Genomic DNA, 24235 nt, shown 5'->3' with positions numbered 1-24235 from the left:
TCTTTAAGATAACTTGTTATGTAAAATTATTTATTTATCTAAGATGCACCTACACTGAATTTATCTGAAAATAAAAAAGTCGATATTAAGAAAAAAATTGTAAATGGAAGATTATAAGAGAGGGTTTCGCGTGCCAGCAAAAGTCACTGGCGTGCCAGGGGTTGCCCACCCCTGTCCTAGAATGTGTTCAGAGTTTGGAATCTGAGAAGTCTCTTTTCCAAAACACTTTGCATATTATGTGAGCTTATTAAAATGGATCTCATCTTAGTCTGTGCAACATCACATTTCAGAAGCTGCTATTTAGCCAGGTTGTAATATGCCGTCATATACAGTGTGTGGATATGTATATATGTAAAAGTAGCACAATATGTATAAAATTTCTTTTTGAGGTGCTTGACAAACATTATTTTCCCTATATTTTATACTCCCTTTATTTTATTTTATATTCCAAATATGTTCTTTTATTATGTTACTTTACTTTATGCTGCTTTATTTTTTACTAGCCTTCTTAATGAGATCCTCTCCCTTGCCCTCAGGTAGGACATTTATTAAGGTAATGAATGATTTATGGTAGAGGAGTAGCTGGGAAAATAATTGACATATGAGAGGCAGTATAGCACAGAAATTCAGAGCTCAAATCCTAGCTTAATAACCTGGATTAAAATACTATTTTTCCATTTTTTTTTCAATAAACATGTAGATTTATTTTCAATCAGTTTGGTACATGGTACAGATTGGTTTTGTAGTTTTTCATGAACTAAAATAGAAATTTCTAAACACAGCAGTGTCTGCCTGTACAACAAATATTTTAAGATAAAATAAGGTATTTTGATAGAACTACATCTGCATGAAATAATCAGATGAAAAATCTGAAAAGGTTTCTATATACCTTCTGGATTAAAAAACCCAAAAATTATTAATGACTCCAGATACTAAACTGCTAAAGAAAGGAGGGGAAAAGGCTGTGAGTTCTGTTGTAAGAGCTCTTCGTGCAAAATCTAGTTTCAAGTGATATGATTTTGTTGTTAGAGCAGTATTCAAAATTACCGGAGAGGCTTCATCAGCTACATTTTCACAAAAATTGCTGTATGTGTTGACATTAATGTGTGCCAAGGTATTCATATCTAGGTAAATATCTGTAGCCAACTTTTGCCACTTTGGGAAGAATGGAAATTCTACATACTTTCAAATAAATTTTGCATCTTATAGTACTCACTAGAAACTAACAGCCATGGCACCATAAATACAATTTTTGTGAGGTACCTAGAATATTACTAATGAAAACAAAAATGTGAGGTAAACCTACCTTTTCCCAAAAACCTTTGAAGCCAGAGATTTTAAACAATTAAGGCACTTGAAAACATTAGGTGTACGTACAAATGTGCAAGTAAAACAAACTTTAGCTGTACCAGTAAGTAACTAAGTAAATCTTCATCTATGAACGTTTAACGTAATTATTTAAATGTAAGGAATTTTGGCTTATGAAATGGACCTAAGCAACTTGTCATTTCCTACCATAAAATATTGAAAACCAAAGGTTAAACTCAGCCACTATAGGCTAAAGAAACTAAAACAAAACTTTAATGACCTAAAAAAGCAAAAGGATATTTTAACCTAATTTAAGCCTCTGAACTAATCCAATGTGTCAAAGGCAGGAGGGAGACGTATCCCTCTAAAACCAAAAAAACAAAACACAAACCTAGTGCTTTCTAAGAAATGAAAGAAATAAAAATATGCATGCTCACTATACTATAGGAATTGAAACTGAGAAGTATGGGAGAGAAGGAGAAAGGAAAAAAGAAAGCTCAACCTGTTTATCCAGGGCAATCATTAAAAATGTACAGTAATCTGATCAACCAAAAATCCTTCAGATTTTCTGAAATTACACTGGTCACACTTGCTGTCTCAAAACTTAAAATGGAAACAAACAAACAAAAAAAACAACCTAAAATGATTGTCTCATTTAAAGAGTTCGTAAATGATTCTAAAATAACTGATTATTTCCTTCTTGCCTCATGAAAGAAGTTACGTTGGCTTGATGACAATCCTTTTGAGATACAATAGTGTTCGAATACTTTTTTGAGGTACAAAGAAAAATATAATTATATCCATTTTAGGCTCTATTATATTTTTAACAGCCACAAAGAAATACGTTGGGAGGTTCACTATAAGACTTTCAATTTTGTGTAACATTCTTTAGCTTAATTTACTCAGGTCTAAACTAAAGTAGGTTAAGTTTCCAAATACTAACAGTATGGTATCTAAAAGCAGTTTACTACTGCTTACATCAACAGTTACATCCTCAGATCAACCTTCTACCTTCCTCAATGGGAACAAATCACAAGCATTTTAAGTTACAGTCTACCTTTCAGTCTGTCTTTTAAGGCACTGTTCTTCATTTTCTCAATAATATAAGGTGCTTTATAAGTATTAACAATAACCTGCTATACTTTAATGGTTTGTATCCTTTCCATTCATTTAAATCTGGACTGTAAATCCCTGTGTGGCATCTTATTTCTAATGTAGAAAAAATAATTGTTATCAAGCACAAAATTTTATTCTAAGGATACAGTTTTCTATATGGATATTAAACTTTAAATTTATTCCATTTTTTAAATGATAGCCAAAACGCCACCTGATTGATGGTCATTTGGCACATTCTTCTCAATTCTGGTCACTAAACTACATCCTGAGTTAGGATAAAGTAATGCAGCTTTCAGGCTTTAAAATGACTGAATTTCACTGCCAAGAGTCATGAGGTTGTCTGCGCAGGACAATGTTTTCCATCACTTACAGATTTACATTTGGCATGTCAAGAAAAGAGAACATAATCCCACAGCAGCAGCCATTTAAAATAAAAGAAGACAGCCACAAGGATTCATGCAGAATATTTTAAATATTCCTGTTGAGCAACATGATTTAATTGATTTTTCTTCAAGCATGATGCTCCAAAATATCCTATATGCATCCTTTGAAAATTTAAAGATCCTGGAATAGCGTCTTCCATGTGGGACATCTTGAAATATAATATTTTGGTTTCAATGAGTTACATGCCAGTCCTTGTTAATCTAATGGGTCTGTTTACAGAGTGTGGTAGTTTCGTTCTTTTGATTTGCAGAATTTATAGAGAAAGAAAATTACAGCCTGCACACCTAAGACAAGGACAATTCCTCCAATGAAACTGACTGCATCAAAGGTAGACTTTCCCGTAGGTTGTGAAGTTGGACTTAAAATAGTATTAGTTGAACCTGGTGTAGCAGTTGTAGAAGAAGAAGGCATAGTCGTGGTTTTAGCTGTAGAATTGGTTGGCAACGGAGAGGCGGTGGGCACAGAACAGAAATCTGTACTATTCACCACCTGGCAACCAGTAACTGTTGAATTTTGTGAGCAGTAGCTTCTACCTGCTTCTTTACATTCCATCCAAAACCAGGAAATATTAGCAATATCATTGCTAGCATTAACACAGGAGACACAGCTGTTGTGTTTTCCACAGATTTCTGGTACGACAGTGGTGAGCGGCGCAATGGTCGGCGGCGTCGTGACTGTGTGGTTGGGGGGCACTGAAGTCACGTTCCGGGCCAGGGTGGAGTTCTGAGCCGCAGTCAGCACACACAGTGCGGCCAGGCAGGCAGCGGCCCAGAGAAGGCGGCAGAGTTCCGACATCGCGATTCAGCGCTGGGGTTGCGGGTACAGCTGCAGCGCAAGACGCTCCCCGGCTCCCTCTGTCTCCAGCGGCGCCGGCTCCCAGCCTATTTTTCCATTTAGCAGGGTTTTCTAACCACTATTCTTCAGTTTCCACATCTATAAAATTGGGATAATAATCTTAGGGCTATTGTAAAGTTTAAGTGAGGTAATACAAGTAAAAACTCTTAGAACAGATTCTGCTAAGTGGAAAGCACTCAATAGATTCTAAAAATTATTTTATAAGTTGTTTTTTTTTTATAATTTGAGAAAGCACTATACATGCTTTAATAGAACAGTCTCAAACTTTATTGGGAATATTTTGTACAAATGTTAATGATTTATTAAATTATATATATTGACTAGAGGCCCAGTGCATGAAATTTGTGCATGGAGGGTGGGGGTCCCCTCAGCCCATCCTGCACCCTCTCCAGTTTGGGACCCCTCGGGGGATGTCGAACTGCCGGTTTAGGCCAAATCCTGGGGATCAAGCCTAAACCGGCAGTTGGACATTCCTCTCACAATCTTGGACTGCTGGCTCCTAACTGCTCACCTGCCTGGCTGGCTTATTGCCCCTAACTGGCTCCCCTGCCAGCCTCGTTACCCCTTATGACCCCCCTGCTGGCCTGATCACTCCCAGCTGCCCCCCCCTGCTGGCCTGGTTGCTGCCAACTGCCCCCTCTGCCAGCCTAGTCGCCCCTCACTGCCCTCCTCTGCCGACCTGGTCCTCCCTCACTGCCCGCCCTGCTGGACTGTTTGCCACACACAGCTTGCTGTTCGGTCATTTGGTTGCCCGTCACTGCCCCCCTGCCAGCCTGGTTGTCCCATGCAGCATGCTCTCAATCGTTTGGTCATCCCTCACTAACCCCCCTGCCAGCCTGGTCTCTCCATGCAGCCTACTGCTCAGTCGTTTGGTTGTCCCTCACTAACCCCCGTGCTGGCCTTGTCGCCCCACTCAGCCCGTTCGGTCGTCCGTTCTGTTGTTTCAGATGTGACAGCCCCTGGCTCTTTATAGATAGATAGATAGATAGATAGATAGATAGATAGATAGATAGATAGATCATAGCTGAGAGATGCTGAATTATTAAAATCTATACTAATAAAGGGTAATATGCTAATTAGATCTGGAGATCTTCCAGACATCCTTCCGGACAAAGCCATGATGGTGGGGCCAAGGCAGAGGCGATTAGGGGCGATAAGTCCAGGAGGGGAGGGCTGTTGGGGGTGATCAGGCTGGCGGCGGTGGGGGGGGGCAGTTGGGGGCAAGCAGGCTGGCAGGCAGAGTGTTTAGGGGCGATCAGGCAGGCAGGCAGTTGAGCAGTTAGGAGCCAGCGGTACCGGATTGCAAGAGGGATGTAAGGGATGTCCAGCTTCCAGTTTAGGCCTGATCGGATCAGGAAAAAAACTGGCAGTCACACATCCCCCGAAAGGTCCCAGATTGGAGACGGTGCATGATTTTAAGGTTTTAAAATATGTGCTGGGCTCAATAGGTGCACCCATTCCATTAGTAAGTAATTTTCATTATTTTATGAAGAAATTAAAATATTATTTCTCTTTCAATTTTGTTTGTTTATAAATAGCTAAGTTGGTAAGATATACAAATGTGTTAAGTTATTTGGAATTAACTATTTAATAAACAGAACTGTAGTTGTTTTATCTTAGGAATGCTATGAGAAAAATTACTGAGACCCTAAGAGCACCTTGAACTGAGAAATTTTGAGGACTACTCTAGAAGAAATTGCTGTTTATAACTGGTGTATAGAGTACTATGGAAGGTGGTAACTATATGATATGTATTATTTTTTGACATTTTTAACCGTTTATTATGAAAAATTTCAAACATATACAAAAGTAGAGAAAAATAGAAGAAAGAATTTCCATCACTCAGATTCAACAATGGTCAACTCATAAACAATCTGGCTTAATTAATAGCCCCCTATTGTCCTTATCATTTCTTTTTTTTAAATATATTTTATTGATTTTTTACCCAGAGGAAGGGAGAGAGATAGTTAGAAACATCAATGAGAGAGAGAAACATCGATCAGCCGCCTCCTGCACATCTCCTACTGGGGATGTGCCCGCAACCCAGGTACATGCCCTTGACCGGAATTGAACCTGGGACCTTTCAGTCCACAGGCTCATGCTCTATCCACTGAGCCAAACCGGTTTCGGCCTTATCATTTCTTAGGAGCAAATCCCACACTTCATATGGTTTAATCTATAAATACTTCAATGTGTGTTTCTAAAAAATATGGACTTTTATAAAAACAATCACAGAATTATCACACATAAAAAATGAACAATTTATTAATATTAGATATTCAGTATTCACTTATCCTTAATCATTTCACAAAGTTTATTTTATACTGTGTTTGAATCAGGATCCAAAAAAAATGTTCATATATTGCAATTGGTTGCTATGTCTCAAGTCTTATTTTATTTTATTCTTTTAAATAAGTCTTTATTGTTCAGATTATTGCAGTTGTTCCTCTTTTTTCTCCCCATAGCTCCCCTCCACCCGGTTCCCACCCCACCCCATGCCCTTAGCCCCCTATTGTCCTCCTCCATAGGTGGCAGACTTGGCAGTCCACTCCCTTTCTGTGCCCTTGATTCTATTATATTCACCAGTTTATTCTGTTCATCATATTTTTTATTCACTTGATTTTTAGATTAATTTGTTGATAGATATGTATTTATTATCACTTTGTTTTTCATAATTTTTATCTTTACCTTTTTCTTCTTCTTCCTCTTCTTAAAGAATACCCTTCAGCATTTCATATAATACTGGTTTGGCAGTGATGAACTCCTTTTGCTTGTTCTTATCTGTTAAGCTCTTTATCTGGCCTTCAAATCTAAATGATAGCTTTGCTGGGTAGAGTAATCTTTGTTGTAGGTTCTTGCTATTCATCACTTTGAATATTTCTTGCCACCCCCTTCTCGCCTGCATAGTTTCTGTTGAGAAATCAGCTGACAATTGTATGGGTACTCCCTTGTAGGTAACTGTTTTTCTCTTGCTGCTTTTAAGATTCTCTCTTTGTCTTTTGCCCTTGGCATTTTAATTATGATGTGCCTTGGTGTGGTCCTCTTTGGATTCCTTTTGTTTGGGGTTCTCTGTGCTTTCTGGACTTGTAAATCTATTTCTTTCACCAGGTAGGGGAAGTTTTCTGTCATTATTTCTTCAAATAGGTTTTCAATATCTTGCTCTCTTTCTTCTTCTGTACCCCCATAATTTGGATGTTGGTATGCTTGAAGTTGTCCCAGGGGCTCCTTTAACTGTCTTGTTATTTTTAGATTCTTTTTTCTTTTTGCTTTTCCGGTTGGGTGTTTTTTGCTTCTTTGTATTTCAAATCTTTGACTTGATTCTTGGGATCCTCTAGTCTGCTATTGGATCTCTATATATTGCTGGGAGCCGGTCCATGCTTGCTGTTTCAAGGGACCTGGCATATATGGCATACTGTTCTTAATATGTTTGCTCACCTTCTTGGCACTATGTGTTTTAACCAAGGTCTCTGAAAAAGGTTGTTTCCCCAGGTAGGGATTTTCCCCTGAAGTTAGGGAGGGAATAAAACCTCTTAACTAAGTGCCAGGTGGGTAATTAATCACTTTAACTACGAACAATCATGCTTAAGCTACATAATCTTTACTCCCTGGAATGGAGATAAGAAACGCCCTAACCTTTGGAATAGAGATTGATAGGATTGGAATCAACTGGTATAAATACAGATGTAACAACACAGAACTTAGAAGACAGAACCTACACAGAACCTAGAGACAGAAGAACTTCGCTGGAGAGAACATGGCAAAAGATCCTGGACAGAAACTGGCAACACAACCTAGAGACAGAACCTAGTGAGAGAACCTGGCTGAAGAACCTAGAGACAGAACCTGGCTACAGAACCTGGATAGAACATGGCAAGAGAACCTGACTAGAACCTAGTGACAGAACCTGGCTGGAGAACCTGGAGAACCTGTCTGGAGAACCTAGCAAGAGAACATGGACACCAGAACTTCACTGGAGATCCTGAACAGAACTTGGCTGGAGATCCTGGCTAGAGATCCTGGCTAGGCTGCTGATCAACTGAACGCTGTCTCCATGTCATTCCTTCTTTGCCGACTCCGTCCACACCTTTGGGGACCCCTGAACCTCCTGGGGTTGGACCCCGGCAGTATATTATTCTATATTTCAGTCAGAGTATGCTTAATTTCTAATTAGTCGTTTTCCATATCCTTGAGGGTCTCGCTAAATTTCTCGGAGGTTTCTAGAAGATTCTTGAGTAACCTTATAACTGTGGTTTTGAACTCTATATCCAGTAGTTTGCTTTCCTCCATTTCTTTCATTTGTGACATTTTTATTTGTCTCTTCATTTTGGCTGCTTCCCTGTGTTGGTAGAGTGGCTTTGTGTGCTAGGTGTCCTATAGGGCTCAGTGGCTCAGCCTCCCCAGTCACCTGAGGTGGACGCTGTTGGTGCACCCCTTTGTGGGCTGTGTGCACAGTCTTGTTGTAGTTAAGCCTTGATTGCTGTTGGTATCACTGGGAGGAATTGACCTCCAGGCCAATTGGCCGTGAAGATCAGTTGTATCTACAATGGGAGAACTGCTGTGCTGGAAATACCCTATGGGGCAGGACTTGCTTCAGTAGGGCTTTGGTGCTCACTGAGTCTGCCCCCTGAGTGTGTCTTTTATGGATCTGAAGAGTTATAATCTGGTGTGGTCTCACTCTGACCACTGAGTACACTGGCTCTTGAATCTCCAAGGAGGTGCAAAGTCAGCCACTGCCTGAGGCCACCCAGCAGGAGCTACAGAGAGATCTGCAGATTCCTCCTCTTTGTTTGGGGTTTGGATGTGCCCAGATGAGGCCCAGCTGTGAAGCAATGCAGGCTGCTGACAAGCCTTAGGCCTTCTTTTGGAACAGTGGTTCTCAATTCTGTGTCTTGGTTACTAATGTTGTGGCCTCACCCCATAACAAAGAAACAGAATTTCTGGAGGATGAGGCCCAGAAATAAGGATTTTAAAAAGATTCCCAGGTGATTCTAATGTGCAGCCAAGGTTGAGAACCATTGTTTTGGAAGCTCGGGGGTTCATTGACCCAGCTGCAGGTTATTAGGTTTTAGATTGCAAAAGGCCAGGCCATTCATATGCAAAAGCCTCTGTGCACAGCTTAGGTGGGGTTGTAAATTGGGTGGGGTGGGGTCTCAGGGAATCACAGGGCAGTGAAGACAGCAATGGTTGCCTGTCAGTCCTGCCCCAGATAGGTCCCTGGGTCTCTGTGTCCCGTGGCCCCATGCAGGAACAATGAACGCTGCGAGCACCTCTGAGAGAAAGCCACCCTCGTGTTCTGGCCTGATGCCAGACAGTCCAGTTTCTCCCCATATGAGTCTGGGTCCTCAGAGTCTCACCCGGAACTGGAGTTCAGAGCAGTCGGGAGTTTGTATCTCCCTCCCGATAGAAAAAGACCACAGTGTACCCAGTTGGCAGCCTGTTCCGCGTGCCTCCGTCCCTCTGCTCTTCCCCACCTCTGCACCTCCTACCAGTCTAGATACGCTTTTCTCTTTCCCTCTAGTTGTCAAACTTCCACTCAGCCAGCCTTCCCGTGGTTCTGGATGATATCCGTTTTGTCTTTTAGTTGTAGTTTTGATGTGGTTGTGCGAGGCAGTAAGTACAGGTGTTTACCTATGCCGCCATCTTGTTTTCTGTCTTAAGTCTTTTTTTAAATTAAATTTATTGTGATGACATTTATTGGTTAATAGGATCATATAGGCCTCAAGTGTACATTTCTATGATACAAGATCTTATATTGCACTCTGTGGCCACCACCCAAAGTCAAACCATCTTCCCTCACTATATATTGGGCTCTTCTACCTCCACCCACTGGCAAACCACCACACTGCTGTCTGTGTCCAAGAGATTCAGTTTTATATCTCACATATGAGTGAAATCTTATAGTTCTTTACTTTTTCTGACTGACTTATTTCACTTACCATATTATTTTCAAGGTCCATCCATTGGACCTTGTCACAAATGGCAGTATTTTGTCTTTCCTTATGGCTGAGCAGTATTTCCATTGTGTATATGTACCACATCTTTTTTACTGTGGGGTTTTTGCTGTTGTTGTTGTTGTTGTTAAAATCACCCAGGATTATAGTTTTCATTGATTTTTAGAGGTGGAAGGGAGGGAGGGGGAAAGAGAGAAGCATCATTGTGAGAGAGATATATTGATTGGTTGCCTCTCACATGTACCTCTGCAGGGTTGGGGTTTGAACCTGCAATCCAGGTACATGCCCTTGACATGGAATCGAACCTGAGACCCTTTGGTGTGCAGACTGACACTCTATCCACTGAGCCACACCAGCCAATCCTCTATCCAAGGACACTTTGGCTGTCTCTGTGTCTTGGCCACTATGAATAATACTGCAGTGAACATAGGGGTGCATATATCTTTATGAATACAAGTTTTTAAGTTTTTCTGGTGGATATTCAGGAGAGGGATTGCTGAGTCATATGGTAATTCTAGTCTTAATTTTTTTGAACTTCCAGACTGTCTTCAACAGTGGTTGTACAAGTCTACATTCCCATCAGTAGTTAATGAGGGTTCCCTTTTCTCTACAACCTCTTCCACACTTGTTATTACTTGTCTTGTTGATAATAGCAATTCTAGCAGGTGTGAGGTGGTATCTCATTGCAGTTTTTATTTACACTTCCTTAATTGCTAGTGAGGTTGAACATCTCTTCATATGGCTGTTGGCCATTTGTATGCCTTCTTGGGAGAGGTGTCTGTTCAGGTCCTCTGCCTATCTTTTAATTGAATTGTTTGTTTGGTATTGAGTTTATGAGTTCTTTTTATTTTTTGGATATTAAACATTTGTCAAACCTATGGTTTGTGAATATCATGTCCCATTCAGTCTGTTGCCTCTTCGTTTGTTGTCAGTTTCTTTTTGTTGTGCAGAAGCATTTTAGTTTGATATAGTCCCATTCATTTATTTTTGCTTTTATTTCCCTTGAATAGACATTATTTTTTAATCTTGTTTAATACTTAAGCAATCCTGAGACATGAGTGATATTATTTCCATTTTATAGGCAAGAAACCAAAAGTCAAAGATTAAATATTTTGCTCAAGGCTACACAAATAAATGGGTGAAGCTAGTACTTAAATGTAGTTCCAAAACTTACAAGTGATTTTCCTGTGTATGGGAACACTATAATGAAGGCTTTTTGAGGTGATACTTAAGGTATATTTTTCAACTTAATGCAGTTAATTGGGTGGAGGATCAAGGGAATGAAAATCTATGTCGTAGATTTTAGGACTGGAAATAAACACTAAAAGTTAGATTTTTATGTTAATTTTTAGTCTCTATTGTATATGCTGTGGTGTGTGTTTTCAATATCATTTGCTGGATTATTAGATGTTAGTGTATTTTGTGGACTTATTTTTATTATAGACAATCAGTGAATATTATTTTAGTGTACACATAGTTAAGTTTGATTATTTATAATTTAGTGGTCCATGGAAGTGAAGTACTACAGAATTAGCTTTTCACTGTGAATTTTTCATTTTGAATGTATTCCTGCTTTTTTGCTTCCAGAGTACAAGGACATCACTGAAGCTAGTAAAAGGCCTTTTATTATTTGTTCTTTATTATCTCCTTCTTAACTTCTATAGTATTTTGAATGATCATTCTTCATATCTTTTAATCTTTGTTTTTTATTTTCTATATTTTGACTCTTTTGCTGCATTCTCTGTCATTTCTTGAGATCTGTCATTAGTATGAAGTAATTCTCTTTTCAACTCTGATCTCCTGCAGTCTCCTTAGTTTCTTCCCTAGTCCTAAAGTACTTATTATATGTTTCATGCATGAATGTCTGGTTGTTTATTTTCAGATCTGCCTAGTTAGTTTTCTTGCATTTAGTACTTTAAGCATATTGAGTATATTAATGTTCTTTACTTAATAATTCTAGTACTTACAATATTTTCAGGTCAGATTCTTTAGTTTGTTGTTTCTATGTAAACTTCTTGTGGTAGCTTTTTGTTTGTTTTAAATTCATTTGTTGGAGTTTGGAATGTGTGGAGTTCATTCCTTTATGAGAAATGTTGATTCTCCCATGAACATAGGGATAGTACAAATCTGGAACCACTTTAAATTTGGAGTGTGAATTGAAGCCGTAAGCCTTCATAAGTGTGGGTTTATAATTATTAATTCTCAGGGTAGCCTTTTTCTTTTTCTTTTTTTTTTCTTTTTATTAGTACTTTCCTGTTCTCCTCAGATCCAAGGCAGATGGACTTGTAGTGCTGTCAACTTTCTATTTGCGTTTTTATTTATTTGTTTGTTTTTCATTGTTTATGATTTGGATGTTCCTGACCATATTTGGATTTTATATGATAGGACTTCATGTCCTGATTGAACTCTGAATTCCTAATGCTTAAAAAATGGAGTTCTTTAATACCCAGAATCTAGGCTACACATTAGCAAATACTGGCTCCAGAACTCTTTACTAATCTGGATTTCTATCTTTTTTTTTTATGGTCTTGTAAAATTTTTTTATTTTCTAGCCCAGTTTAAATATATTTATTACAACATTTTTAGATGTAGTATCCTAGGAGGGGAGTTAAACAAATATCTTGGTCTGCCATAGTAAAAAAAGACAACCCATTTTATTTTGGGAAAGACCCTTATAGGAATCTGTGCTCACTGGAGTCAGAAGCAAGTTATAAACCAGAGAACTCTTTTATGTGGATTTGCTGTTACTTTACCCAGAGGTGGAGTTAGAACTCGGACTGCTCTGGCCATAGCCAAGTAACTCCTAATTCTCCAAGGAACATTTAAAATGTTGAAATTTGCCTAAAAAATATAGCTAACTCTTCCAAGACTATAGCGAATTTTAAAAAAGTATACTAGGGCGTAAGAGGTGATACCAGTTGTTAGTTATTCTATAGCTATTTAAAAATATTACTCCAAAAGAGTAACAAAACTCAAGTTAGAATTGAAGCACTGTTATTTCATAACTATCTGTTTTATTTTAATGTGTTATACTAAAACAGATTTACTTCTTACCTCAAAATAGTTAAGGAAGAACAGTCTGTTGTTACAGAAGTCATTCTATTATAAAGTTATTTTATTATAAAGGGTATAGTTTCTATTTAAAATGTTAAGTTACAAATATTTATCCTTTAAAACCATCTGCTCTGCTAAATACCCATAAGTATTTTAGACTAAAATCTATAAAAAGGAAATACTTGAAAACCTTTGCATTATTGACTCTTGATGTTTTTCATAGCATGTGTCTTGCTTTGAATAGAAATAAATTATACAGAAAGCTAATTTAGAAAACATTACATTAAGCTTATTTGCAAAACATTACATTACTTTCATTTAAAAGAAATAGTTTTAAATCCCATTATAAAATGACCCAAGATCAGTGATGGTGAACCTTTTGAGCTCGGCGTGTCAAAATTTTGCAAAACCCTAACTTAACTCTGGTGCCGTGTCACATATAGAAATATTCATAATTTTTTTTTATATTTGCAACCATAGTAAAAAAGGATATTTTTGATATTTATTTTATATATTTAAATACCATTTAACAAAGAAAAATCAACCAAAAAATATGCATAAAATGAACAAAAACAGAAAAGCAATGTATATTTAGGAAAAAAAATAAAAACAATGATAATCAAATTGTACGAAAACTAGAAATTAGTGACTTTTTAGGTGCTGAAGTTTGTCTGCTAATTCTTCGATTGCAGGTTCATACTTGGTGCACTGCAAGGCCAAGCAAGCGCCACTAACTTCACCTGTTAGCTGGTTTCCTTTGTTCGTTTTAATATTATTTCATGCTGAGAACAAAGTCTCACAAAAAGATGTTGATGAAAAAATTGTTAGCAAAGCCATCGCTAGATTTTTTATGGCGCTAAAAGTGTCAGGTACTCTGTTCCAAGCACTCAAAATTTCTTGTTTGTAGTTGCACTCTTCTTCATTATTCAAACGATTTTGTTCCAGATTTTCAAGTTTCGACCTTAAGAAGACAAGCACCTGAGTCCAAATGCTACCTTGAAAATCTGCAAGTTGAATCTCTAAATTGTCAATTTGCATCCATTGGAAATCCTTTAATTCCAAAGCGCTGTAAACAGCTACATCCGGATACTTAATTATTTTAATGGTCTGTTCTAGGCTTCTAAATTGGTCGAATCTTTCGCTGAACTGTTCAAATAACGAGTTTACTATATTCTGGTACATAAGTATGGACTCCATTATACTAGTTGTAGTGCCCTTCTCGAAATACTTTTTTATCCGAGGAAAATACTTATATGTTTTAGTTTCGATATCTCGCTTGAAAATTTTAAGTTTACTTTCAAAAGATTTGATGTATCCAAACATAACATCATTACTTTTGCCAAAACCTTGTAATTTTAAGTTCAGTTCATTCATATGAACAGAGAGATCTGTAAAAAACATCATAATGCTGACCCACTTATGATCAGTGATCTGAGGAAAGTTTGCCAGATCCTCCTTCTCAATAAATACCGTAATTTCTTCAAAGCACTCCACAAATCGCTCAAGTACTTTACCTCGACTCAGCCATCTCACATTATTGAACATCAGTAGTCCACTATAGGTTAAATCAACTTCTTGTAAAAGTGCAGAAAATTTTTGCTTGTGAAGGGGTCGAGAAGCTATAAAATTCACAATTTTTGTTACAACTGACATTAAATCATTCAATTCTGAGAATCCCGATTTGGCACACAACACCTCCTGATGGATAATGCAGTGAAAAGGTACAAGTGGATGTCTAATAGCTTCTATAAACCATTTCAGGAATCCCACATTTTTTCCCACCATATTTGGTGCCCCATCTGTCGTGACTGACACAATTTTAGAGATATCAATGTTTAGGTCACTGAATGTTTTTATAACACCCTTACATATTTCGTTTCCTGATGTACTTATTGTCACTGATTCTAACTTTATCAACTCTTCTCTCATTGTGAGACCATCAGAATATCTAGCAATAATGGCCAACCGAGCATTTGATGTGACATCAGTAGTCTCATCAAGAGAAATCGAAAAATATTTACAACTATTTAAGTCTTTTTTTAATTGATGTTGTACGTTTTTGTTAAGATCTATTGTTCTGTCTTGGATAGTATTTCTACTGGGTGGTAACTCAGAAATTCTTTTAATAATACCATCTTTATTTTTCATATCGTGAAATAGAGCTGGTGCACATCTTAGAAATGTTTCCTTAATAAATTCTCCATCACTGAGGGCTTTTCCATGTGAGCTATGGAGTGAGCAATACAGTGACTTGCTGATGTTAAATTTGTAGAGCATCTTACAAATTTAATGATGGACTTTGATTGACTTTTATAGAGGTGTAGCTGCCTAGAAATGTATTCCTTCCTTTCATCGATACTTTTTTTCAAGAGCTGACAATGATTAGTTTCAAAATGTCTCTTTACATTCCACGTTCTGCTTACTACCATTTCATTACACAGTATGCACAATGATCTGTTGTTTCTGTTGACAATCCCGTACATCTCGGTCCATATGTCTTGAAAGGGTCGGCTACTGCTACTTCCACTTCCTTTATCATTCAATCTTGCTTTTTTATTTTTTTGATTCTCCATCACAAGGCTGCAAAAATAAATAAATATAAATCATGGCGTTTTTTATAAAAGGTTGGTAGGTTTCTTACCTATTAACTTTTTGCAGTGTTGTTGCACTGACTCCTGGTGCAAAACAATTCAAAGATAGCATGTATAACCAACAAATATATGGTGCTGTAATCAGTTATCCAACATGCAGAATGTCTCGTCGAGCACTGTTGCACTGTATATCTTTTTCTTCTAACCCTCCCACTCCTGTCTCCTAATGAACATGGCGATCAAGTGCATCCGTTTGCCGAATGCACCCGAACGCACAGGAAGCTTACCCGAGGCACATGTTGACAATAATGTGGCCGCTTCCAGAATTTGGCATTTTGTCACTCGAGTAAAAATAAAATGTCATGAGTAAAGATTAATCTCTTTATAGTGCAATTCTTAACCTTTTTATATTAATGTCAATATTGGAACAATGTATCTTGGTCTGCTTTCTGTACCTTAGCTTGTCTTTCCTAGAATGTCAATAAATTGAATCAGGTAGTATATACCCTTTTGTGACTGGCTTCTCACAGTGTAATATCTTTGAGATTCATCCAGCTTGTGTGTATCAATAATTTATTCCTTTTTACGGGTGAATAGTGTTCTACTGCTAGTATATGGATATATGACAGTTTATCTATTCATCCATTGAAGGGCAGTTTGATTGTTTCTAGCTTTTGGCTATTAAAAATAAATCTGTTAACATTTATGTATACATTTTGGTGTGGACATAAATTTCCATTTCACATTGATAAATACCAAGAAGTAAATTGCTTGGTCATATGGTAAATGTGTGTTTAGCTTTGTAAAAAACTGCTAAAATGTCTTTCAACATTTGCATCATCTTGGCATTGGAGTTAGTTGATTGTCTTTTTCCATGTGAGTTTGTATACTGTATATTTTATAAGACCTGGAGTCTTATTTAGATCTTATGGATAATGTTGATGTGTTTGTTTTGATCTTCTGTGGGCTGTGGTTCTGAAGTCAGGTCTGTTTTACAAGGCTGTTTGGGTCTGTCCTGTATGTGCATCTTCTGATGGTCACTCTGGACCTGCCTGTAGGTCTACTCATTATGTAAAGCCTTTCAGTCTTTGGCATTCGAGGATCAGATCCATGTATGGGCTGGTCCAGAATGAATCCAGCAGTTTAAAACAGCTGAATTGCTTTTCTGATTCCGCTTCTCAGTTATGTCTCAGGTACTCTCTGCTCCCCTGGGGTCTGCTTTTTATTCTGCAGTAAAAAAAACTATTCCCTTCAGCAGTGGCACTACATCCAGAGTTGAGGGGTGGGAAGACAGCGACATAGGGAACAACCTACAGAGTTTGGTCCTGCCCTTTTGGTGTCGCTGGTGTAGTTTCACCTCCCTCGGTTTTGGCTTCTGCATCCTCTCATTTCTGGCATTGCTTATCATAGCTGTGGTGGGACTCCCCAGGGATTTTGGCATGAGAAAAAGAAAAAAAGAACCTAGGGATTTCTCCTACTCTCTCTCTGCATTTTAAGAGTTTAGAGAATTTCTCCAGGATCTCATTCACAACACACAGTATTCCCTTTGGGTTCCTGTCTTCATTGAATTCAAGCTAGAGATAGTGGAAGAAAATAAATGCTAAATGTACTACCGTTTCAATAGTATTTTGAATTCTGATTTTCTTCCCTGAAACTTCTTTTAGAGTTTTCAAATAAGTCTCTATATATTCTATCCAGGTTTTATAATTGATTGGTAGCAGGTGAAGAGAGACTGGTTTTCATTTCATCTCAGAGGAACCAGAACTGCTAATTGAATTTTTTAGCAGAATTGAGGATGTAATTGTCAGACCATCTATTTCAGTAAATAACTTCTAAATTGTGGAAAATGCGAATTTAAAACATACATCAGGCTTTTTCTGTTGTCATTGTTATTTGTACCTTTCACATGAGATAAAGTTTGTGAAAGGTATAAGTAGAATATTATAGGAAGAAATTCATCTAAAATGAAATATTAATTCATTACTTTATTCATGCTTTAAAAATTTAATAAAGCCAACTCTTGGCCTAGGTCTATAGATATAATGAACTAGATAGGCAGAGCTTCTCTAGAAAAGGGAATAAGACAGGCATGTATAGTACACTAGAGGCCCGGTGCACAAAATTCATGCACTGGGAAGGTGGGGGTGTCTCTCAGCCCAGCCTGCACCCTCTCCAATCTGGGACATCCCCCCTCACAATCCAGGACTGCTGGCACCCAACTGCTCGCCTGCCTGCCTGCCTGATTGTCCCTAACCATTTATGCCTGCCAGCCTGATCACCCGTAACCACTCCCCTGCCAGCCTTAGCAACACCTAACTGCTCCACTGCCAGCCCGGTCACCCCCACTTGCCCTCCCCTGCAGGCCTGGTCCCCCCCAACTGTCCTCCCCTGCTGACCCGGTCGACCCAACTGCCCTCCCCTGCCGGCCCAGTTGCCCCCAACTGCCCTCCCCTGCTGGCCTGGTTGCCCCTAACTGCCATCCCCTACTGACCTGATTGCCCACAACTGCCCTCCCCTGCCGGCCATCTCATGCCCAAATGGAGGCGACCATCTTGTGCAAGGGCGTGACCGTCAATTTGCATATTGCCTCTTTATTATATAGGATTGTAAAAGTACTATGATCAGAAGTGTATAGGGACCTCATAATTGGATTTTTAAAAATATTTTACCATTCATTCTTTAAGATAGATCTTTTGTGGCTCTATTAACATTAAATTGTACGTGAATATATTTATACATAAAATAGCTGAAGATTTTATTAAAACAATTATATAAATTAAGTAAATAATTGCCCCAGCAGGTATTTTTGTAAATGAAGGCATACAATTTTTTCTCTCTCAAGACTTTAAATGCAATGTTATTTACATAAGAAGTAAACTATAATTTTAACAATAAATGAACAACTTCCAACCTCCTTAGCTGCCAAACTGGAAAGACAGAAGTCTTTTAAAATTATCTTCTGCTAGGATAAATATCTTATATCAGTGTGTACATTGTACTCAGTTCCCTATGTAGTTTTAGTTATGTTTTTATTAAATTAATTGGGGTGATATTGATTAATAAAATTATGTAGGTTTCAAGTGTGCAATTCTATAATATATCATCTGTATGTTGCATTGTGTGTGTTTACTACCAACAGTCAAATCTCCTTCTGTCACCATATGTATATTTGACCATCCCTTTACCCTTTACCATGTCTCCCCACCCCCCTTCCTTTCTCATATATGAGTGAAATCATATGGTTCTTGACTTTTCCATCTGACTTACTTCACTTAGTATGATATTCTCAAGATCCATTCATGTTGTCACAAATGGCAGCATTTCACTTATTCTTATGGCTGAATAGTGTTCCATTGTGCATATATACCACATATTCTTTATCAAATTATCTATCAAAAGATAAGACACTGGGGAATAGGGGAGGCTAGGGGACTGCCTAGGGCGGGGGGATAAAATGGACACATATGTAATACCCTTTGTAATACTTTAAGCAATAAAAAAAGAAAAAAAAAAGATACTTTGGTTGTTTCCATGTCTTGGCCACTGTGAATATGCTGCAGTGAACATAGGGGTACATATATATTTATAAATAAATGTTTTCAATTTTGGGGGGTAGATGCCCAAAAGAGGAGTTGCTGGGTCATGTGGTAACTCTATACTTAATTTTTAAAAAGAATTTACTTACATTTAATATTTTATAAAACAGCCAGTATTTTATTATATCAAAGATTATCAATATGACCCATAACACATGACATGGCTCTTTGTCAGTTCTGAATTATATCCATAAAGAGCCTAGTAACTATTAAAATGGAGAAAAAGATGACTTGACTATTGAGTGCTTTCTAGTAGTTATGTCACAGACATAGCAGTGGAAATGAAGCACCCACTGCTTCATCAGAGCTCACAGTATCTCCTTGCTCCTCTGGGCTCAGGAGTGCAGGTGGCAACCTGATTCCTCCCCTCTTCTGAGAACAGTGAGCTCCAGTCTGCATCTGTCTGTGGCATTGGACTACACTCTTCTCCCTTCTCTCTCCTCCCCTGCTTGATTCCATTTGTCCACCTTTTCATGTTTCAATGTGCGGATTTCTCAGACATGTTTGTGTGTTGAGCAAGGAATTCTTTGTTGAACTATAGCTGTTCAAATTATTGTAACTTCAAGGGGAGAGACCAGGGGAACTTCTCATACACAATTTCTCTGTTGTCACGCCCTAAATAGCTTTATATCCAATTCCTAAGAGGTCAAATTAATCATTAGGCATTTTCCTAAATCAGTGTTTAGTTGTAGAATTAGTAAACCAGATATTGAACTTGAACTAAAATATCATTAGCTATAGATTTTAAAGATAGATTTAGACCTGCAAATGTGATATATAACTGATGACTTTTTAAATTCTAGAATATTAAAAATTAAGTGAAATAATGAGTTTGGAACTTGGTGACTTTGGCTAAGAACATTCATCATGTCCTTTCATAGTTACCTTCTTTCCCCAGTATCATTTCTTCACTATACTTTCTTGTATCTACTAGTTAGAATGCAATTTCTAATATTTTTCACTTAAGGAATTTCTTTATACCAGGCTACTTCTATTTCATATAACAGCATATGAATATTCTTATTATTTTGTAAAAGAAAATTTGTGAGAAACTTAGACAATTTGATGTTATTGAGAGATCTCATCTCTTTCATTCTTGTAGTAGCATACATAAATTATACTCCTCCTGTATGTAATCAGGCATATTTCTTGGCCTTGGAGAAACAAAGAAATAGTCCCTGATCTTAAAGACCTTATGTGGTAAGGTAGAAAGAGATGATAATAAAGCAGTTGAAAAAAATAAATGCCAGAATATAAGGAATGCAAGTATAATACATGCACATTTAATTGACTTCCCTTTAACCAATGCACTAGATTAACTTATCTTCTCAATTGCTCTGTAAGACACACTGACAGATGTTCATAATATACTAAACCTTTAGTAATAGCCTTCTTTCTAACATAGCTGCAAAGTTCTATCCCCAGCAATTGATGTTTATGCTCCCAAGAATTAGTTGTATTTATCCCAAACTACTTTATTCCAATAGAGCTTTTATTATAATTACTGAATAAAATATTAAATACTGTTGAAATAAGAGAGTGAAATATTCATTGGCATTAAAATGAGCTTTACAAATATTATAAAGTTAAGTTACTAAAAACTTTTAAAATTATGTATGACTAAATTATTTATGGGGTAAAATCATAAAAATATTCTAATGATGGTTACATAAGTAATTATAGATAATTAATTATTGGTGTGGTTAACTGAAAGATACCTTATGCTGACTTTAATAAGAAGACCCTTACTTAGAGAAAAGCCTTAGCTTCATATCAGAAGATTGGTAAGTAGATATTCATTTATGTTTAAAGTAAAGTAATATGTATAAGGTATTTATTGTTTTATGATTTCTCAACTTAACTAATGTTATTGATTAATCCACCAACACACATATTGAAATAGACAGCTTTCATAGTCAGTGAAACAAATCTTTCTTTTTCTAATGATTCCTGTTTCATTTGCTGTGTGAAACATCAAAAAAGATTTTGAATATTAAGCAACTGTGAGGATTTTCTTTGCATTACCATTCCTACTTTTCCCTTCTTTTCCCCTTTAGTTGTTGTCTTCTGAATTTTTATGCTTTTGCATTCAGTGAATACTAGCAACTCTTTGAAGCCAAAGTTTGGCAATTCCTTCTACAATACTAGTAATAATTAACATACAACCCAAATACTTTGTTCATTCTTTTATTGATAATTTATGTCTATAACTGTGTCCATATGTCTATAAATTTATGTCTATAAATGCAGGTCAAAATGTGCCCAGTATTATTTCTCAGATTTGAAGTCTATTCTACATATCATCTAATGAGATGACAAAAGCATTATGTTGAAATAGGTCATTGGAATCAGAGCCCAAAGATATGATTTCTAAGACTGGGTTCAGTGTTAGCTGGGATGACCTTGACAAGGCATTTATTTATGTGTTTTTAAGTATTAAAATGGAGGGTTAAACTAAGTTACTTCAGAAAATTTTTTCTTTTATAAATCCTAAACAAAATAACCCAAACAAACCCAATCATCTTTTTATATATATTATGAGTTATTTCAGAAGGCTGGGGTTCTGATTTTTGACTCTGCAAGTATTATTACACTGATACCAAAATCAGACTTATAACAACTCTGATTTCCCAATCAGAAAATGTAGAAAGGACTAGCATAAAAGTAGCAACCATAGTCTTATGGATCCTAAAATAAGGGAAATACATTAACTTGGGGGGGGGGGGTTCAGTGGCTTTAAAAAAGATAAAGTTGATTTATAATAATGTAAACATGTACTTCTTTTTAGGTAACAGGAACAAAATAAATGAAAGCTTAACAAGTCTCAGTAAAATTCTAAATGTCATTGGCTGCCTTATATTTTATCCATGTAGAAAATCTGATGATTAATTCTACAAATAAATGAGTTTCAGACTGGACTGAACATGTTCTAAGACTTCATCATTTTGATCCTTCTGACATGTTTCCCTATGTTACTTTTACTCCTAATTGTGCTATGTAGCTTTGGCTTAGATTCCAGCAACCAGGCAAACTGGAATAATTGTCCTGAAAATAAAGTTTTTATACCACTGGTCTATCATTTGTCTGGTTTTCTGATTTTGTTGGCCTTGGAGCAGAATTAATTATATCTTACTTTGATATCATTGTCAGATATGTATTTATAGTATTCTCTTTTTCTTTTTAGAAGTATAATTTACATAAATAGAAGAACAGTAATTTTGATATTGAAAAATTTGTGGCACTGACATTTTTGTTATGATCTTCTTAAGGTTCTTAAAAGAAGCATTGTTCTATAGTAGATTGGTCTTGTTTTCTTTTATGTTCTTTTCTTTTCATAATAAAAACAAACTCTGGTTATAGGACAGATTAGGGTACCTCCCTCCATTTGTAAGTTTGTGGGTATTTTCGAATCATATATTGAGAACCTGAGGTCTACAGCAGTGTTTTTTCAAGAGTTGTGATCTTGGGCTATCTACATCAGATTCACCTAGAATGCTTGTTTATAAAGTTTATTTCTGATCTTCATTCAAAGCCTATTGAATCAATCTACAATGATGAAATTCAGGAATCTGGATTTTAACTAGCTCTCATATGGCTCAAATATCCACTAAGCTAGAGTAGTGGTGTCTGAAATGGGTTTCATGCACTCCAAGTACAGTTTTTTGAAATCTTTGTGGCAGAGACTACAACTTATTCACCAAAATCCACTGTCCCTTTTTCCTTCCTAATCTTCCTTGCAGTTAGGTGGGGCCATGTGCTGACTGCCAGCCAATGGAATATGAGCTTGCATTATATGTTTGCTACTTCCTGACCTGGCCCATATAAACTTCTATGAATATTATTCCATGTTCTTTTGTACTCTGACTTACTAGGATTGAGATAGGCATAACAAGCTTGGAGGCCAAATGTTGAAAATAATAGAGCCTTGTCACTGAATTTTGGGGGAGATATTAGACCATCATAGCCTACCTTCTCTATTTAATATGGAAATATTTTGTGTTGGTAAGAAAATGTTAAAACATTTTTATCTGAAATTTTAGAATATAAGCTTTGTCAATGTTTAGTATAGATATTGTCTCTGGCATGCAAGTGTATGGTAAGGTATCCCAAGGGCAAAGGATGTTCCATGATATAAAGGGGTTCACAATGATACCCTCATTTGTTCATTTGCTTTCAGTTTATGGGTACCCTGGTAAAGTGGATTTATATATTCCATTATATAGTTCTGATTGCACTAACTCTTACAAAATGGGCAAGTGACTTTAAAAGATTCCTGCAAATATACCACAGGTTGTAGATAGACAATACTGATAATATAATCAACAAGAAAATGACAGAGCTGAGTCTTATAGTTTTAGCCGGATACTTTTTTTTGTAATCACATTTTAAAGCTTTCAAAATCAAATCTAATCAAAGGAAAGCCAATGATGATTATAAATACTATCTACATATATAAAAGGCTAAGTGACCATCCGACCGTCCAACTGGCCAGTAGGTGTAATACGTACTGACCACCAGGGGGCAGACACTCAATGCAGGAGCTGCAGAGCTGCAGTGACTTGGCAGCTGCGGTTCGTGGGTGACACACCCTGAAACTAGAAAGGAGGGATCCCGATTCCTCTTGGGGCCTTGCGATTCCACATTTAGCTGTGGGTTATGTTGTTGCTGGTGCACTGTCGGCCCCAAATCTGGTTTACTGCACACTTACATTTCCTTTCCACACCCTGTACAACAGCAACTTTGCAGAGTGCCCTCTCTCACTCCAGGACCCCTCAGGGGATGTCAGAGAGCCGGTTTTGGCCCAATCCCTACAGTCCAGGCCAAGGGACCCCACCTGCAGGAGAGACTCCACTCACTCCGCAGAGACCGGGGAGGGACCTTGGGAGGCTGGCTCCGTCCAGCCTGTCTTGCCCAGTCCTGCCCCGCCAGCCACCTTCTAATTAATTTCCTTTCAATGTTCACAAATCTGTGCACTGGGTCACTAGTTATAAATAAGGATTTATATTCACTTTTTTGAACAATGAACTACTTCACCTTAAGTATATTTTATATATTGAAATATTACCTAATGACAACAGTATGTTAATATAATTTATACATAAGTACACATACATAAACTGTGAGTGCATGCTAAACATTTTTATAAATATAATGGCCAATCAAAAATATTTGAAAAACATTGATCTAGATCTACACAATTCAGTATGGTAGCCATTAGCCACATGTTGCTAGTAAGCAGTTGGAAGGTGGCTAGTCCAGATTGGGATGTAAGTATAAAATACACATTGGACTTATATAAAATATCTCTTCAATAATTGTT

The 24235-nt window shown here is 37.1% G+C and overlaps 2 protein-coding genes across 12 annotated transcripts in view; one reads left to right on the top strand and one right to left on the bottom strand.

Moving 5' to 3' along the window:
- Positions 1-24235, top strand: part of GPHN (gephyrin) — a 444048-nt gene that overhangs the window by 117291 nt on the left and 302522 nt on the right. The window lies entirely within an intron of this gene.
- LOC132233092 (sialomucin core protein 24-like) lies at positions 670-3739 on the bottom strand. Its single transcript, XM_059693189.1, has one exon. The coding sequence runs from the start codon at positions 3661-3663 to the stop codon at positions 3082-3084; it is 582 nt and encodes a 193-aa protein (XP_059549172.1). The 5' UTR covers positions 3664-3739; the 3' UTR covers positions 670-3081.

The sequence above is a fragment of the Myotis daubentonii genome, chromosome 1, assembly GCF_963259705.1.
Source record: "Myotis daubentonii chromosome 1, mMyoDau2.1, whole genome shotgun sequence".
Classification (NCBI taxonomy): Eukaryota; Metazoa; Chordata; class Mammalia; order Chiroptera; family Vespertilionidae; genus Myotis; species Myotis daubentonii.
Note: the sequence above shows the minus strand (reverse complement) of the source record. Positions and strands in the feature narration are given on the sequence as shown.